This window comes from Streptopelia decaocto (genome assembly GCF_964273445.1).
Source record: "Streptopelia decaocto genome assembly, chromosome: 1".
Classification (NCBI taxonomy): Eukaryota; Metazoa; Chordata; class Aves; order Columbiformes; family Columbidae; genus Streptopelia; species Streptopelia decaocto.
In genome coordinates this window covers 3,276,892-3,291,864 of record NC_138663.1, presented here as the reverse complement: position 1 = coordinate 3,291,864, position 14,973 = coordinate 3,276,892, and the positions used below count along the sequence as shown (strand labels likewise).

Here is a 14,973-nt window from a genome sequence, read left to right as displayed (position 1 = left end):
GTGACACCTTCTCATGTCAGCGACTGGAGTCTGTCAGGCTGCAGAGCAGCAGGTGATGCCGTGAGGCAGATCTCGCTGATGAGGAGACCAAGATCTCCCAGGATAACAGCCCTGGGTCACAACCAGCTCCTAAGCTGACAGCCGGGATGGTGTGCCAACAACACACCGTGTTTAGGACTTCATTGCCAGCCAAGGCTCCCACAAGGATCATTGTTCCTATCGCATCTCCCCAGCAGGCCCCGGCACCCTCACGCTGCTTTGGGGTCAGTCTCCAACAGCCTCCTCTTCTTCATCCATGTTTGTGTGTGTTGGTCTCTTCTCCCAAATAACAAGTGACAGGAAGCGAGGAAACATCCTCAAGTTGCACCAGAAGGGGGTTAGATTGGATATTAGGAAAAATGTCTTCCTGGAAAGTGTTGTCGGGCATTGGAACAGGTTGCCCAGGGCAGTGGTGGAGTCACCATCCCTGGAGGGATTTAAAAGATGCAGAGATGAGGTTCTCAGGGACATGAGTTAGTGCCAGGGTTGGGTTAAAGGGTGGACTTGATGATCTTGAGGGTCTCTTCCAACCAAAATGATTCTATGCCCCACACAGTGGTTCACCTGCCTGCCACCCAAGGCGGACGGGAAGGCTCCTCTGCCTCTGCTACTGAGAGTAGTGAAATTGTCACTGGCCCTCAAAATGCACATATTATTAACCTATTCCATATTACTGAAAATCAACAAATCCTTCAGTGATCAAGGTCTGTACCAAAATGGCCCATTTACATCTCTATCCTTCTCCAAAACTGCTTTCAAAAAAGTAAAATAAAAAATAAAAGGTAATCCAGCATTTCCCAACTGTATCAACAGTTAATTACGAAGTTTGCAAAGAGTATTTAAACCTCAGCCTTCTTAATCCGATATGAAGATTGTTTTCAGTTTTAAGAAGCCTGTGTTTTCCCTCCAGATCAGTTCTTTGTTCTGCCAACACCCTGAATGTCCATACAGCCTTACTCTGTTCAGTACATTGATACAACACAGAAGTGGTCACATTTTGGTGACACACAATGCCCTTGCTAGGTAGCCAAAGGGGATGAAGTTCCTCTCTGTGTCTATATACATAGGAATGGCTTTGGTATCAGGAAAGGAGATTTATATTAAGCATGATGGAAAGCTTCCTAGCAGCAAAGACAGATCATGTAGGGAGAGAGGGGAATCTCCGTCGCTGGAGGTCAAGAACAGGTGAGACAAACATCTGTCAAAATGTTATAAGTAGGGCAGAAAGGCAAATCAGATGACCTTGTAAGACTCCTTTTTTTTTTTTTCCCAGGCTCATTTTTCTCTGATTATATGAATTTCTAAGCATTTGGGGTCAAGTGTACTGTTTAAATATAAGCTATTACTCTGTGCTTGCAGAGAGGAAAACCAGAGAGATATTACCTGGAACTGTTCATCACCTGAGTGAACATTGCCAATTTGCAAATCAGCTGCCCGCACATAAATATCCATCATTTTTTCCTGATTTATGCTTAAGATTAATAGTAGGACAGCTATAGCACAGGGACAGAGGAGGAATGGAGTCCAAGAATCTCCCATCATCTCCCATCTTTTCTATTTCCTATTCTGGAAATTCTTCTACGAAGCTGCTGAAATCTGCACTATGCACATGTGGTTGGCACAATGGAAGCACAGGCTCATGACATAGTTGTGTCTCACTCCTTTGCCTTCACATTGAGTTTGGAAACCAGACCAGGAGACATACCCCGCATCTCTGTAATTATTTGTGTGCACATTGCAGGTTAGGAGAGCTGTGCAGCAAAAGGTCCCCAAGACAATTCCCTTGCCTTGAAGTGGCCTTAACCAAGCGTTACACCAAGGCAGGAACAGAAGCATTCTAACATGTGGTCCCCTTTGAGTCAGTTATTGCCCTATTGGTAAAAATAATTGTCACCAAAACCCAGACCTGACCACACACCAAGGTGCAAGGACAATGTGGTGAGCCCAGCTCCATAATTCATAGTCCTACAGTTGCTGAAGTTCAGGTCCAGCCTTGACTGCATTCAGGTTAAACCTCTATTTCCAGAGAAACAGACATTCACATGAAACCGGGGAAAGTCTCATTCATAGCTTTGTAATTGGTTTTAGAGCTGCTTCAAATATATTTGCTAAAAGGTAGAGCAGCAGTGCTGGTGGATGCCTGGCAAGCAGGACATCAGCAAAGGAGACGAGGCTCTCACGGACACATAGCCAGGCTCCAAAATACTTCACCAACCATCAAATATTTTCCAAGCTTAGCGGCTGGACTGTGCAACCCTTACAGCAGCCAAGTCACTAATACCTCTTCCCTCGGGCAGCACAGCTGATCTCAGGCAGGGCTTGCCAGCAGCTCTAAGTAGACTCATTTAAGGAGAGGATAGCCCACTTAGTTCCAGTTTTCAGACTCCTGTTTTTTCCTTCAAGGATCTCCAGGCTCTTTCTCCTGCTGAGAAGCATTAGCATCTCTGATTCAGAGCGAAGAAATGCAGTCACAAATATGCTCTAACAGTTTTTCCCGCTGTGTCACCCACTCCCTGGCTCCTTGTCCTCTCCCCAACTTCTGCAGTCCTGTCCCTCCAAATTCAGTCTGATATATCAGTCGTCTTGGTCCAGGACTCACCCCAAGGGACATAAGAAAGCTGTTGTCCTTTTTGCTCCTGTCTAAAGCCACAGAAGCCAGGGAACTGACAGGTTGCAAACCTCCTGATTTGAGAGGGCCGGTATTGCAAGTGGAGCACAAGCTGCGCAGATCTGCAAATGTGCCGAGAGGCTTAACAGCACGGGAATGTAACTCCAGTGGGAAGCTCCCAGCTTAAATCTAAAGGCAGCTCTTTAAATGTGCAGAGGCCTCGAGGCTAAACAAAAAGAAATCAAAGCCAGATTTGGGCACAGCCTTTCTCCCTCTGCGATACTCCACAGGGAGCTTTGCAGGTCTAGGCAGAAGAGATCCCGACTAAAATGAAGGGCTTGTCCCTCTGTACATTCAATGTGGGACTGTGAGAGTGGTGTAAGGTCACAAAAAGATGCTGAGGGCACTGGTGTAGTGGGGAGTTAAGGTAAGGCAGGATCAGCCTCCCTGCAATGAAATTTCTGTGTGCACTCCTCTTGGTTTGTCCTTGTCCTGCAAAAGAACAACAACAGGAATCCCCCAGCAAAGGGAGCTTGAGTACAAAGGAAAGCCAGGAGCAATCCCGCATCCCAAGCCCTGACTCTGCCTTGAGATGATGGGGCAGGAAAGTGCTCTGGTGTTTCTTCGTATTCCCTTTGCTCAGCCTCGAAGTTGCCTCTCACTTGAAAGAGCTAATTAAGGAAGGATATCAAAGCCCAGAGAGGCAGCTATTACAGCAGGCTGGGTGCAGTGCCGGCTGTAATGCTGATTTCTGTGCGTGGTATCAAAGCCAGCCGTACATTGACGGGGCTCACGCACAATTTCTGCGATGACACTTTAGTGAACTGAGGGAATAAACTAAGACAATTTCTTAAGACCCTTTGTAGGTCAGGTAGACCGGCCTCTTCTCCAGTCCTGCCCTTAAATCTTCCAGCATTTAATCCTTGATCTGTAGCCAGGCCTTAACTTTTCAGCACAGAGGCAACGCAGAGCTGGCTGGAAACCGGAAGATGAGGGACTTTGATGGTTAATGACCAGTGCTTCTCAGCCCTGGAAGAAACGAATCTCAGGCTTCACAAAGCTCCCTGAATAAATCATTCTCTGACTCCAGCCCAGGGAAATAAAACTACACCAGCAGCACAAGCCGTTGACATTATCTAAGTCCTGTCTTGGTTTAGGTTTGAGCCAAGACTGCACCAGGAAATGTGATTTCACCCCTAACAAATGGCGCAGTGTAGTAACAACAAAAGGCAAATTCCTCACAAAGATTCCAAGTCCCCTTGGCTTATTTCATCAGCAAACAACATGTCTGGGGAGGTCAGAAAGTGATACCTTCCTCAGCTCATCCATGAAGCAAACCGAGGTGTGAACTGGTTAAATTATGTAGTGTGAGCTGGAGACAGGGCCAAGACTGGGACGAGGCAGTCTCAGTTCCTTGGTCCCTGCTCCAGTCATTGAGCCATGCTCTAAGATTTGTGAACACATGATGGGGGTTCAGATTGGGTGCTTATGTGCTTCACTTACCGCGCTGCTACAGGGAATGTCCTTGACTTTGAGCCAGGCCAGATCTAACGTCCCCTCTCCCCTGTAGCAGGACTGCAGTCTGTCCTTGATGCGATCGTTAATCTTTTTCAGGACAAAGATGCAAAGAGCGGACTCATCCAATGACTTCATCTTCCTTTTCTGCCCCTTGGAGAAGACTGTGAAGAGGATATCATCCTCAGGGCCAACATCCAAAGACCTCGCTAAGATGGCTCCAGCCTTAGACAAATAGGCTGCCTGGAGCAACCGGTACTCCACCCCGTTCTTCTCGCAGCCAATGGGCACCTCAACATAGGAGTTAAAGGCTGTGTCCTCCTTGCAAAGCCGGACCAGCTTGGAGGTATAAACCTGCTCTTTTGTGGTGGAACCAGGTGGTGAGATCATCTCAGGCTGCAGAGTTAAAAAATAGACGAAGTTACCACTGCTAAAGCCATAGATGTAGTATATATCGAAGTCAGGGATGATGGTAAATGTGTCTGAGGGAATCTTGATCATAGAGGCCACAAACTCATCATGAAAGACATAGGCAAACATCCCATCTGCCTCGGAGTTCTTGGTGAGCTTTCTGCTGGAAATAGTGGGGAAATACTCAGGTTTGCCATCCACAGCAGTGGCAATGAACAACTTGTCATCCATGTTGCTGTAAGAAACAATGACTCCAAAAACAGAGCCACTCTCATTCACCCCAGAGAGATAATGCTCCTTCTTGTGGAAGGGCTCTCCCAGCTTGAAGAGGTCATCCAGCCTCAAAAGCTTGCAGATACCCTGGTAAAGACTCCCACAGGCTATCAACCGATTCTCCTTGTAGTCTATGAGGAGCATTTTGTTTATGTTGTTAGTGGGCGTCAAGGGTTCATTGCAGGTTTGGACTATCCTGGGAGGATAACACTTGGGATTATCTTCATCTGGACCAGTTTGATGGGTCACCAGGACCTTCAGGTCACTGGAGAGTTTGTAGATCCTGTTGACAGCTCCCAAGTAAATGTGCCCAGTTCTTTCATCAACCACCAAGTGGTTGAAGTTCCCCTCTGCTTGGTCTCCAGTAAAAGTGATGAAGGGCCTCTTTGGATGGAGTGGCTGCTGCTTACCAAGAGGCGACACCGCTGTAGAGAGCAGGAGGTGAGAAACCAAGCAAGTCCATTTCCACATGGCTGGTGACATGGTTAGAAAGGTTTGTATTCCCAAGGGAACGAGGATTAAAAGCTGCAAGTGTCTTCAAAACACCAATTCCCTGGCAGATTTTGTCCTACAAGCAAAGAGAAAAGAAAACAAAAGTACATTACTATGGAGTATTCCTTCCTTCTCCCTCCCGCACAACCATGCCATCATCACAGCGTATTTAATTGCTAATCCTCCCTTTCTTGACTCTGAGCTCTCTACTTAAAACCGGCACAAAGGCAGCCCTCCTGAAAGAAAAGATGCTGGTAGAAAAAGCAGAAATCACACAGCTGAATAATAAATCATCACCCTTTTACTGTACATTACACACATACACATACCCCATGGTACAATACAAAAATTCACTGGAAGCCAGAGCGGTGCAGGAGGCTAATGGTAAAAACATCAAGCAGTATTGCTGTTTACACTGCCAGTTTTCACCTAATTGTGTATTTGCTGTATAAGACTGAACAGGACAAGGATTATTATTCTGTTCTTCTGGATGAGGGGCTGAAACCTTGAGAAGGTCAGGGACCTGCCTACAGGGACAGGTCCAGATGGATGCTGAGCTCTTTCGCAACCCTTGAAGTTCTCCAGGAAGAAGTCAGCTCTGATCTGACATTAATATTGTCTCGGGGAGACCTCAGTCCAGAATGGGATTGCTTGATCATGTTCTTTGTGGCTTCCAGATCAAAGCTGCCTCACGCCAATCCAGCTTGGAGTACAGATGTAGGAGCTGTGATGTGCCAGTCTCCACAGCCACATCTACAAAGGGCGTGCAGCCAAGTATGGTGCAAACTGAGCACCAAGTCTCCTCCCTCCCCTGGGCTTTTCACCACGAGTCTGCTCTCCACCCACTGCACAGTCAAGAAAACATTGTCTAACAGGGAGATACAGTCCCCACAGGCATCTCAGAGGACTGAGGAGAAAGGGGTTACCTGGCTGTTAGCAGTAGTACAGTCTAAAGGACTATGAAGTAGGAAAACTAACACCCCAGGGAACATCCTGGTGACTTTCCAAAGTGAGGGAAGGAGGTTTCCATGCACCACACAGCTTCCTAAAATCTCACGGGTTTTAACCAGGGTGGTGGGACCAGTTTGGAGTTTGGAGAGGAAGCCATATGAGGAGCGGCTGAAGTCACTGGGTTTGTTCAGCCTGGAGAAGAGGAGACTGAGGGCAGAGCTCATGGGGCTGCAGCTTCATCACAAGGGGAGCAGGAGGGGCAGGGCTGAGCTCTTCTCTTTGGTGACCAATGGCAGAACCCGAGGGAATGGCAGGAAGATGTGCCAGGGGAGGGTCAGGTTGGACATGAGGAAAAGGTTCTTCACCCAGAGGTGCTGGACACTGAACAGGCTCCCCAGGAAGGTGTCATGGCCCCAAGCCTGATAGTATTCAAAAAGAGACTAGACAATGTCCTCAGACACATGGTGTGAACTATGGGGGTGTCCTGTGCAGGGACACGAGTTGGACTCGATGATCCTTGTGGGCCTCTTCCAACTCAGGACATTCTATGATTCTGTGATTCTATAATAAAACAGCTTCTGTAATGGGGTAAGCACATCACCAAGCCCCATCCTTGTGCCATGGAAATGCACCTTCCTACTCAACACATCCATCTGTTTCCTGGTTCTTCACTTTCTTACGGCTGCTTCTGTCCCAGGAACAGCTTTGGCCCTTTATGGCCCCACAGGCCATGTGGGAGATGGAGTCCTACCAGCTCAGGTCTCACCAGCCAAGCTTCTTGAGGAGTGTTGACTGCACAACCCTTGCTACTGGTCTCCAGGCTGAAGCACACAGGTCTTTCCACCATCAACACCCAGATCAGGATTTCACAAAACTGTTCTTGATTTTAAAAAGGACACAAGCCAAGCCCCGGCTCTACTCACACAGACCAGTGTCCTATCACCTCTCTCACAGGGTGACATTGCTGAAATCAGGGGTGTAACTGGCTGAGCAAAGGTGATGACAGCCAGCAAGAAGGAGGCAAGTGAAAATCACTGTTTGCAGATCCCAGCAGGGAGGAAGATGCGGTGGTGACACAGGTCTGGATTCGCAGCTTTTTTTAAATCTGTGCAACTACCAGTGGAACTGAAAAAAAAAATTACTTCAAGACATAATAAAAAGAATAAATCCTGTTTTCTTTGGACCTGCAGGCTGATTAGATCTGATAGTGAGAAGGGTAAGTCTGGACTTGCAGAGCTTCCACCACTTTCATGCTACCCCAAATACTTCAAAATTCTCACAGCAGCCAGAATTTCAAAGCCCTTGTATAATATAACCACCTTCACCTCCCACTGCCCTCCCTACCGCCGCAGCTGCAGTCATTGGATAGATGATGGCCAAAGGTCATTTCACATTTACTTTAGGTGTGTTTACCCTGTTCTGCTTTGCCTTTCTGGTCAAGCAAATATTTAATAAAACCAAGCTTATAGTGCAGAGTTTGCAAGACTGTCTTGCGAGCAGGAGAGCACTCGCTCCACAGGGATATGCAGGCTGGTCACGTAGGCTTTTAATAACCTTTATTGTGATAGATGGAGCGGCGATGGGATGAGCTCTCCCTGCACAACAATTCCTCTTTCAGAGACCATCCTTGAGAGAGCAGCAGAAGAAGGAACCTCTCCTTGTTTGAGTCCTGTGCTCAGAAACATCACGTGGCGACCCTGAACACCAGCTCCCGTCACTTATGAGTTATGATCCATATTTCTACCAGACACTGGTTTGATCAGGCACTAGACAGATCTAGGAAGGAATTATTCTTTTTGAGTGCTAAAAAGATATCTATTTTACCCCTATATTTTGCTGTATTTATGCTCTTCTTAGCCCTGCAGAGTCAGCACAGCTGCAGGATGGGGAAATGGAAACTACCACAACCTAGAGAGCGAAGAGGTGAGAAACAGCCCCTCTACTTGAGAAAAAGAGGCTGATGGGAGATCATATTGCTGTCTCCTGAAAGGAGGTTGTAACATGGTTGGTGTTGGTCTCACCTCCCAAGTAACAAGTGATAGGACAAGAGGAAACTGCCTCAAGTTGCACCAGGGGAGGTTTAGATTAGATATTAGGAAAAATTTCTTCCCAGAAAGGGCCCTCAGGCATTGGGACAGGCTGCCCAGGGCAGTGGTGGAGTCACCATCCCTGGAAGGGTTTAAAAGGCATTTAGTCGAGGTTCTTAGGGACATGGTTTAGTGCCAGGGTTAGGTTATGGTTGGACTCAATGATCCTCAGAGTCTCTTCCAACCAAAATGGTTCTATGATTCTATTCTGCAACAGCAGCCTGCCCAAAGGTCATCACAACTCCCAGGAGAAGAATCACAACAACAGAAGGAAATCTGCCCATTAAAAGTGGTCAACACAGCATAAAACAAGATATGCTCCAGACGTGAAATCTTTGAGGCCCAAGCAGGAAGGAATCATGATTGAGGTGAAACTGTCACTTGTAGAGAGAGGGGATGGCAAAGGGAACTTCGTTCCAGGCAAAGATGGCAAATATGATCTGGAAACCCCAATGAGAAACTCCAGGAAGGCTGGATGAGGGGTCCCTTTTGCAGAAGGCACTTTGAAAATAGTGAACCTCATGGGTGAAGATGCTCGCCTGAAGAGGAAAGAACCTCAACAGTCTGCCAGCACCAATGGTCACCAAGCAAGCACAGGAGGAGACTTTTGAGACAAAGCAGGGAGAGCCGGACCCTGGGGCTATCTTGCCATCTTCCATCAGCCACCAGGGTGACCCTAGGAGCAGGATTTTCTCTCTGTATGCTGCTGGCAGTCATTCCTTCTCTCCCATCTGCTCATGTTGTTTGCCCTGCACCCTCTGTCCTGGAGTCCCAATCATTACTTGAGCCTCTAAGTGAAATAATTTATAATTTTGGCTTAATTAATAAATAACAGCAGAGGGCAGAGGCAAGGAGCACTGGTTGTTCAGCTTGCAGTATAGAGCAGGGTTTGTACTACCCCTTGGAGGATGCACCAAGGAGAAAAGAGTTACGCATGTCTTTTTATTACTCATGTCTGGATAGCAGAAACTGTAGCAGCTGGGAAGATAAATAATATAAATAAGACATACCCAGTCTCTTAGGCTGGTAGATCTACAAGAGAGTAATTATATTATAAGAAAAAAGCAAATAAACAAAAGGCCACAGCAAGCAGGCAGTGAGGTCTGGACTCAGGCTCTGAGCTGGATGTTTCCAAAATAAACCCAAACTGCCTTCCCACAATGACCAGGCTCACTTATCTTTTCCCCCAGAGACATGGCCAGCAGTGATGCCATGACCCACCATGTAGGGCTCCTGTGTGACACTAGACTGTCCCTCTACGTGGCCTCTGCCACAACAGTCTCTTCACCAGCACACTGAAGGTCCCTGGGCCACAGGTCCTAACAATACAAAGCTTTTCCTCAAGACTGAATCTCCTGGGTGAGTGTCTGCATCGCCCCACACCATAAAAAAGCCAAGACACTGCCTAATTCCTTCTCTGACCATGGTTAGGCTGGGGTGCTACATAACCTTCAAAAAATCACAGACTCACAGAATACTTTGTGTTGGAAGGGATCTTCAAAACTCATCCAATGCCACCCCTGCCATGAGCAGGGGCATCTTCACCAGCTCAGGTTGCTCAGAGCCCCGTCCAGCCTGGCCTGGGATGTCTCCAGGGATGGTTCATCCACCACCTCTCTGGGTAAACTGGGCCAGGGTCTCACCACCCTCAGTATAAAAAATTTCTTTATGACATGCAGCAAACCCAAAGCAAGATATTATTCTATTTTTCAGCACTGGAGCTACACCAGATTGGAACCTAGTCTGGACATGAAATGAAAGCAGACGAAGCCTTCTCACGAATCCAGCTGTTTCAGACAGGGTTCCATCCATGGTCAGAGGAAGGTCTCAGAGTCATCTCCCACACAAAGTCTGACCCCACTCTCTTGCCTATGGAGCAAGCATCTCAACTCTATGGCTGGCAAATAATACATTCCTTGTAAGAACATTTGAATTCACAGAGTTTGACTTAAGGACTGATTTCCTCCTGAAGGACAGCAAGTTATGATGCTACCCTACAGTGTGGTTACATTTTTACTGTTATTGATCATTTCCAGCAAAGAGACCACTGAGTTAGAAAATGCAGCTTGGTTCTGCTCAGGGCTCTCCAGGCCAAGATCCCAAGACTCTACAACATGCAATCCTATGGTAAATAAGTGGGGTCCTGGACAAGAAAAGTTTGGATGCAAAAAACATAAAAGGAATCAACTCTCCTCTTTTAACTGAGACAGTGACTGATATTAGATAGGAAAGCCAGGGAATGCTGAATGCACTATGCACTATGGCTGTGCAAGTAGGAATAAATCAGGAATAAAGAGGACACAGAGGACTGGTCTGTCAACTGAGAGGGAGGAAAGGACTTGGGAAGTGTACAGGGAGAAGGGAAAGAGAGAGATGGGGTGTTTGGTTTTGTTTGACAGTCTCACAAAATTCATGGTCACCTCCCTGTACTAGAGACTGGCACAAATCCATGTCACTGCAATGACAGCTCCTGAAATGAACAGGTCACAGGATGAACATGGGAGACAATATCTCACCATTTGGCTCACACACATATAATGCTCCTGTGACCAAAGGTGGTACAATTCACATCACCAGGTCCACTGCCACAGCCACATGTTGGCAGCAGGGACGTTGCAATGTCAGCTTCAAGAATAATCATGCATGAAAACTTGGCCACAAAGAGTCATGGAGGCAAACCCACCCCGGGTCCAACCCCAGCCAGGGTCTCAAAGCAAAAGTACATGTTCAAATCTAGAACAGGACCAAAATGTGCTGAAAAACAGCACTGGCAGAGGGAACAAATCATAGAATCATTGAATCATTTTGGTTGGAAAAGACCTTTAAGATCAAGTCCAACTGTTAACCCAATACTGTCACTAACCCATGTCCCTAAGAACATCATCTGTGTGTCTTTTACACCCCTCCAGGGATGGTGACTCCACCACTGCCCTGGGCAGCCTGTTCCAATGCTTGACAACCCCCTCCATGAAGAAATTTTTCCTAATATCCCATCTAAACCTCCCCTTGCACAACTTGAAGCCATTTACTTTCATCCTATCCCTTGTTCCTTGGGAGAATAACAAGTACCAAGAGTGATCCACCACCTCCTCCTGCAAAGTGGGTCTGACACCCTGGTGGGACGGTCTTGGTGAGTCCTCCACCAGGCAGCACCTAGTTAGGAGCAACCCAACAGCTCACAGGGCTCCCGGGCAATGCCAATGGCACGGGCTGGGTGGTTAATGAAGCCTGGCGTTAATCAGGCGCCACGCTCCTCTGTTTACTTTTGCTCTATTCAGACGCTGCTATTCATTTCCCGGGATGCGGGAGACCGTGCACAGATGCTGACAAGGCAGACACCCAGCACACGGCGATTCAGCACCAAGTGCAGCTACACAATCCCTTTAATCTCAGCTAAAGATTTTTTTTTTTCCTCGTTTCTTTTAATAAACCCTGATTACCACGGATAGAAGCTTTTCTTTGGGATCAGACATAGCAAGAAAACTCATATGGAGGTTTTGTTGGCAGCTCCCCCAACAAAAACCGGCTTCTAGCTTCAGCTAACTCCTTTCTCCCTGAACTTACAACCTGTCCAACACCTGACAGAAACTAAAGGCGAGTTTGTCTTGCAGGGCATCCCACGCCAGAGCATCTTTTCTTTAGAGCTCACTGCAATTAAGAGATCCCAGCTCAAGCTGCCGCTTGTCCCAAATAAAGAGATTAATTTCAGGAGCGGTTTGTTTGCAAGGGCACTTAAGCTGAGGCAGGACTTCCTGGCTTTCCCTCGTCACACAGATTATATTCAAGCACTCAGATGTGGTCATCACCTCGTTACCTGTGTGTCTGCCAGAAGCAAATTAAGTGATGGGATTAACAATTGCCACGAGTGGGACTTTCTTTATTTTTCCCAATTCCCTCAAGTGATAAAACTGCATGGGGATGGTGTCTCTGCCTGCATTTCAGACTTGGTTTCCTAGAAGCAAAAGCAGGTCAGAGCTGTGCTGCTTTGTGCTTGGCAGGGAGAGCAGAGAGTTTTTGTAATGGTTTCTCAGTTCCTCCAGGAATTTGCTACACAGAGACTTGAATGAAAAGAAAGAAACAAAATATTCAGTGTCACAGAAACAAGAATGAAGTTTTGAGGTCATGGAAATAACCTACAAATCCAGAGACCCTGTTTAAACTCTCTTTTCTGGAGCAGACTCGCCTGAAAGTATTCTGAGGTTAAATCTACTAAAATTATTCCTTAGCACAGTAACTGGGGAAATGTAAACCCCCACATAAACAAACTACCGTATCAAGAGCACACAAGGTCACTGATTTTAAGCAAACCGTGTCACAACAGTGTCTAACTTTGTTGATCCTACCTTAGGGAATGTGTGTATGAGACCATAAAGGTCCAAAGCACTGAGAAAAGTGAAGAATTGCCAAAAGCTGGAGTATCAGGTTGACTTCTGTTTCAGTGTCTCGTTCTTGTCCCCTACAAGCCATAGTACACTCCAGGGCCTCTGTTCTCCTCACTAAAATATGTTTCTCTATTTCACTGAGGTGTAACTCTTATGGGGTTGGCAGTGCCAAGTTGGCCAAGAAATTTAAAGACATTTAACAGGTGAGGAGAGCTTGACCAGCTCTAGACACAAAGAGGAATAAGCACAGCCCCTGCCCCAAAAGGAAAGATGAATATATTAAAGAAAATTAGCTGGGTTTCATCCCAGCAGGTTTCCCCAGCTTGTATGGCAATTACAGTTTTAGGGCAGCCTTGAGGGAAACAGCATTTCCTTCCTCAGAAGTCAAGCTTATGCTCACAAATTCCCTTCAGGGTTTCGGGGAGTCTTTAAATTTTCTGGACCTGGTCAAGATGGGACCCCTAAAACATCACTTTGACCTCTAAGGAGCAAGGAAGGGGCTATGACCCCAGGTTCCTCTGTCAGTCAGCAGGCAGCTATTTTTTTGTCGGATGAGGATGTATAAAGCAGTTTATGTTGCATGGAGTGCCAGTGGGTGGATGTTTCCCTTTGCTTTGCAAACTTGGGAAGATCTGTGAGACACGAGTCCTGTCTCACAGGTTAAAGTCTTGTAATTAGGACTCCACAAAGAGCCAAATTTCATAAGATAGAGACCATATTTCAGCTGCGTCCCAAAAGCCTGGCACAGACACAGTTCTGTATTCACAGTGACTTTGTGATCACTGGTTATTTCACTCTCTAGATCTCCATGAGACACCAGCAAGGGTAAAATGTGAGTTTCAAGGAAAAAACAAAGCCTTTAGATGTTCAAGCGGAGAGAGTTGGGGTGTTCAGCTGGAGAAGAGAAGCTCCGGAGACACCTTAGTGTGGCCTTTCCAGACTTAAAAGGGGTGAATAACAAAGATGGGGACAGACTTCTGAGCAGGGCCTGTTGCAATAGGACATGAGGTGATGATTTTAAACTAAAGGAGGGGAGATCCAGGCTGGACATGAGGAAGAAATTGTTTGCCCTGAGGGTAGTGAGAGCCTGGCCCAGGCTGCCAAGAGAGGTGGTGGATGAACCATCCCTGGAGACATCCCAGGCCAGGCTGGACGGGGCTCTGAGCAACCTGAGCTGGTGAAGATGTCCCTGCTCACGGCACGGGTGGGACTGGATGAGTTTTTAAGGTCCCTTCCCACCCAAACTCTTCTATGATTCTATGACCTATTGGTCCTTGGAGCACTAAGGTCTATGTATGGAGGTGGGGAAACAACTTGAATAGAATTTGCAAGGTGTGGGAGATTTGAGGGATTTTCTTGAGGTTGTTGTGTGGATGGGTTTCTATTAGATGGAGATTTATTTCTGAACTAGCCAAAGGAATCTCAAGGCCAGCTTGAAGGCTGAAAAACAACACCTGCTATGGGAGTGAGGCCTCAGGGCCTCAACAAGATGTAAATCAACAGACCTATTAGCAGTGAGACTTGGGTGCGTGGACAGCTCATGAACATGGACAATATCCAATCAACTAATGCATGCTTGGAGAGTGGACACATGATCAGGAAATAACTGCATATATAAGGAGGCTTGTTTCTGTAATAAATGGCTTCGCTTGAATTCATATTGAATTGTGTGGAGTCCATGAGTTTTCGCCCTCGCAGCAAGGAGAGAATCTGTAACCTTCAGGATTTCGCTACATATTCAAAATGCAGCTGAGAGACGCAGGGTAAAAGCAACAGGACTGGGAAAATCAGAGGTGATACCAGGGTGGGGAATAAGTTTTGGAAATAAATCTTCGGACGGATGTAGAGCTAGTGGATTTGCTGCATAGGATCAGGCTATCTGCAAACCAGATGAGCTTCAGTTACTGGTGACCAGTACTTGATGGTTCAGAGACTATGGGAAGTTCTCTCAAACAAAGAGTGTATAACTGACCAGCACAATGTAATTAATACAGAGCACACCTCTGTACTGATAGAGATCTGGGATCTTCTAGATTAAGGACCATCAATCCTGCTATTATACCAAACCTTACAGTTGGAAATAGGCTGAACACACAGCAGGAGTAGGAACATAAAATGCTGCTGACAATACTATAATTCTGGGAGGAAGGAGTCAGATAGAGCTGTGATGATTTCTCTTCACTGACACAAGGTTTGCAGCAGAGGCGAGAATGGA

At 46.7% G+C, this 14,973-nt stretch overlaps 1 protein-coding gene across 3 annotated transcripts in view; it reads right to left on the bottom strand.

Annotated features, from left to right (window-relative positions):
- The window catches only part of PLXNA4 (plexin A4), a 493,956-nt gene that overhangs the window by 458,515 nt on the left and 20,468 nt on the right, over positions 1-14,973 (bottom strand). For all 3 annotated transcript variants that reach the window (XM_082068193.1, XM_082068192.1, XM_082068191.1), the window contains exon 2: positions 4,151-5,414. In XM_082068193.1, the coding sequence (XP_081924319.1) occupies positions 4,151-5,329 (1,179 nt within the window). In that variant the 5' untranslated portion in view covers positions 5,330-5,414. The remainder of the gene's footprint in view (positions 1-4,150; positions 5,415-14,973) is intronic.